The sequence below is a fragment of the Citrus clementina genome, unplaced genomic scaffold (genome assembly GCF_000493195.1).
Source record: "Citrus clementina cultivar Clemenules unplaced genomic scaffold, Citrus_clementina_v1.0 scaffold_6, whole genome shotgun sequence".
Classification (NCBI taxonomy): Eukaryota; Viridiplantae; Streptophyta; class Magnoliopsida; order Sapindales; family Rutaceae; genus Citrus; species Citrus x clementina.
The window spans coordinates 433902-437800 of record NW_006262139.1 but is presented as its reverse complement, the minus strand read 5'-3'; the positions used below and the strand labels follow the sequence as shown (position 1 = coordinate 437800).

At 35.3% G+C, this 3899-nt stretch overlaps 1 protein-coding gene across 1 annotated transcript; it reads left to right on the top strand.

Moving 5' to 3' along the window:
• Positions 1-716: 716 nt before the first annotated feature.
• On the top strand, positions 717-2922 carry LOC18039227 (phenylalanine N-monooxygenase). Its single transcript, XM_006428203.2, has 3 exons — positions 717-908; positions 1282-2163; positions 2278-2922. Exons 1-3 carry the CDS (start codon positions 717-719, stop codon positions 2920-2922), a joined length of 1719 nt encoding a protein of 572 aa, XP_006428266.2.
• The last annotated feature ends 977 nt before the right edge of the window (positions 2923-3899 follow it).

Genomic DNA, 3899 nt, shown 5'->3' with positions numbered 1-3899 from the left:
TGTTAAAGTACTTCAAAGCTTAATGATCACTAAAGCACGAACTCCTTTTGAATCAAGTAATGCTCACATGTCTTCAACACTCTGAATTTACCAAAATGAGCTAGATTTGACCATTAAGTTTCAACCAAGACAAATGGTACATAATGATTAAATTTGAAATTAACCCTTCATTCATATATATAATTAAGGATTAAGATGTTTTCCTAGTATTTTTCTCTCCTAGTTTTCGAAATCTAGTTGAAAAAATTGGTATAAATGTAAATAAAGTAAAAAAAACTGGTGTAATTTTTAATATTAAAATTTAGAATTCAATCTTAACCACTTATTTTATTAGAAGAGAAAAAACAGAAGAGAGAATGCTTGCCTTGTAATTCAAATATTTTGTCTGCATCTACTCTTAATTAATTAATTTATTTAAAAAATATCTGAATGATCAATGAAGAAAATCAAAGTCTATTCCATATACGAAGCCGTATTCTTAGTAGGTACTGACAAAATAAATATCAACTTCCACGAGCGCGGACGTAATGAGTTTCAACACAGATAAATGAAATTTCGTGCATGACTAAATGTGACATTAAAATATCTATCCGGTTGGTAAACTAGACAACCATCTCTCTTTATAATGTTATAAATATACAGCCTCAGCCTCCTCCTCGTTCAGTCGAGAATTGCCTTTTGCTTTGATAGTCGTACGTTTTGCTATTACTCTTTAAATGGATAACCTCAGCCTCCTCTTCAGTGATTTCCTTTCTCATCTTGAAAATAATCCCTTTTTGGCATCCATTGTTTTGGTGACGACACTCGTTTCCCTTGTTGCACTAGCAAGCTTTCAGCTGAGTCCTCAAAATCGTCTCCGGAAATTTGTGAAGGATATGTTTTCAATTGTCCAGAATCAACTATTCAAGGTATAAGATAAAATCTCTTTCAGTATATATATATGTATATATATATATACTGATGCAAGTTACATAAAATAATATCATATGATGAGCATATAACATTGTTTTCTAACTCACATGAATTCGCATAGGTATTTAATTTTTTATCTATTCGATTCTTTTAATGATGAAAAATTAAGTCGAAAAAATTAGGAAAAAATAATGATTTACGCTTGTGTGTGGCTACCTCTATCATGCTCACATGCGGACAATGCTGTAAACTCTTTTACAGCTATATAAACTCCTATATGATGCTGTAAAATATTTTTGCAAGGTTGTAAAAAGGGCGTGTCCTGAGCCTTTTCGTAAATATATGCTTAACATTTTCTTCAAAATCCAGGGATCCGAGAAAAAACTAAAGCGGCTAGCTCTGCCTCCGGGCCCTTCTCCATGGCCAATAGTTGGAAACCTTCCGGATATGTGGAGGAAGAAGCCAGCCTTCAACTGGATACATGATGTGATGAAAGAACTAAACACGGATATTGCTTGCATCCGTCAGGGAAATGTTCATGTTATTCCAGTGACTTCCCCAGAAATTGCCCTAGAAGTTCTAAAAGACAACGACTCAACTTTCGCAACACGGCCGCTTACTATGGGGACAGAGTATTCTAGCCGAGGATTCTTGTCAATAGCTGTTGTGCCATTGGGTCAGCAGTGGAAGAAAATGAGAAAAGTGGTTGCTTCTCACGTGTTATGTTCAGCACGACTTCACTCTTTACTCTTTAAGAGAAGAGAAGAGGCTGACAATCTTGTTAGATTCGTTTATAATCAATGCTGCAAAAGTGGATCTGGTTCGGTCGTCAACGTTAGACATGCGGCCCGTCAATATTGCGGAAACGTTATGAGGAATATGATGTTTAACAGGAGATATTTTGGTGAAGGTAATGAAGATGGAGGGCCTGGATTTGACGAAGAAGAACACGTTGAATCACTCTTTATTGTACTCCAACACCTTTATTCATTCACTCTATCGGATTACCTTCCCTGGATGAGAGTATTCGATTTAGAAGGCCATGAAAAACTTATAAGTGATGCTATTAGAACTGTCTCGAAATATCATGATCCTATCATAGAGGAGAGAATACAACAACGGAGCCATCATCATGGTAATTACAAGAAGGGAAGTGATGATCATCAGGATTTGCTGGACGCCCTTATTTCAGCAAAGGATGAAACCGGGAGGCCATCATTATCAGTAGATGAGATCAAAGCTCAGTGCATGGTAAGATATCTAGTATGTTTAATTAGGACATTTGTATGCTTTAATCTCCTTATTCATGCTCTTGAATTTGATGACAAATTAATTTATGAATCTACATATCTACTGGACTTGTAGGATCTGATGCTTGCAACTGTGGATAATCCATCCAACGCTGTAGAATGGGCCCTGGGGGAGATGATCAACCAGCCTGAAATTCTTAAAAAAGCAAAAGAAGAAGTAGATATGTTTGTTGGAAAAGAGAGACTTGTTCAAGAATATGATATCCCACAGCTCAATTATGTCAAGGCTTGCTTAAGGGAAGCGCTTCGACTTCATCCCGTCGCGCCATTTAACCTACCTCATGTGTCAACTCGTGATGCCACAATCGCCGGCTACTTCATCCCCAAAGGCAGCCACGTTCTGCTAAGTCGACTAGGGCTTGGTCGGAACCCTAATGTTTGGAAAGACCCCTTAAAATTCATGCCGGAACGTCACATTGGTTCAACTGATCATCACCTTCAAGTTGAGCTGACCGAACCAGAATTAAGGTTTGTTTCGTTTGGCAGAGGAAGACGTGGCTGCATGGGCGTGGCACTTGGGTCTGAGATGTCTGTAATACTACTGGCAAGGCTTCTTCAGGGGTTTGATTGGAGCCTGCCATCACATGAGGAGAAGATTGACCTCGCTGAATCAAAATATGATCTCCTTATGGCTAAACCGATGCATGCTCGTGCAAAGCCTCGATTGGCAGCTGAGTTATATACCCAGCTAATTAAATGAGAACTATGATATCGGTTAATACAAATAAAATTTGAATTGCTGGCTAGGCTTCTTTTATTTATGTAAGAAAAATGATAAAGAGCCTAAAAGGGATTGTACGGAGATAGAAATAACAGTAAAATCATATAGTATTATAGTATTAATTGAAAAATAGCACTCTTTTTTTACTTAATACTATAATTACACCATATGGTTTTATAGTTTTTGGTGTTATTGTGTCATATACTCAGATTCTTCGGCTCAAATATTAATACTCTGTAAGATTTTATGTAATAAATCTCATTAGTAATAAATAAATTAATAAATCATGTCGATCAAAATTTGATGCTGAGCAATAATTCCTTTTTAGTTTAATTACTATTTTTTTTACTAAGTAATTTTTAAAATAAATATCAAGAAATGTGATCATTTGAAAACCACGACCACATCAATCCTTCCCTTTTTTTTAAAAGAATATTTTTTGATGTAAATTTTACCCGAGCACATGTACAAGTTAGTGAACAATTATTAATATATATGGTGTGTGTGTGTGTGTGTGAAGATATCATCCAAAACTTTAGAAAGTTTACATTTACAGAGCTCCTAAATATTGAGTGGTGCTAGGATTATAAACTCTCTTTATTCCGGATATCATAATCACTTAACTATTAACAATTTATAGATTTAGTTAATTTTTGGCTGTTTTATTTGGTTATTCTTTGCGTTGTATGCTTTTATCATTTGTCATGGGGCTAATTTTAATTAACAATATCAAATAGAAATTGTCAATAGTTAAATTATTATTATTGGTCTAATACTAAACTCCATTTTATTAAAAATAGTTTCAGTTAGTTATGCTTTTAAGCTTTTATTAGTGATCAACTTCAACGTTTTTTTTTTGGGGGGGGGGGGGGGGGTAATTGGCTTGGACTTAATTATTAGTTGTCGCTGTAAATCCCGTTGGTTTGCATGCCTCTCCTAGCTTAATTATAGTCAAA

Bases quoted from the DNA above. Each gene is read 5' to 3' on its own strand.
- LOC18039227 (XM_006428203.2), top strand. From the start codon at position 717: ATGGATAACCTCAGCCTCCTCTTCAGTGATTTCCTTTCTCATCTTGAA. The intron at 909-1,281 runs GTATAAGATAAA...TTCAAAATCCAG, and splicing joins TCCAGAATCAACTATTCAAG to GGATCCGAGAAAAAACTAAA. The intron at 2,164-2,277 runs GTAAGATATCTA...CTGGACTTGTAG, and splicing joins AGATCAAAGCTCAGTGCATG to GATCTGATGCTTGCAACTGT.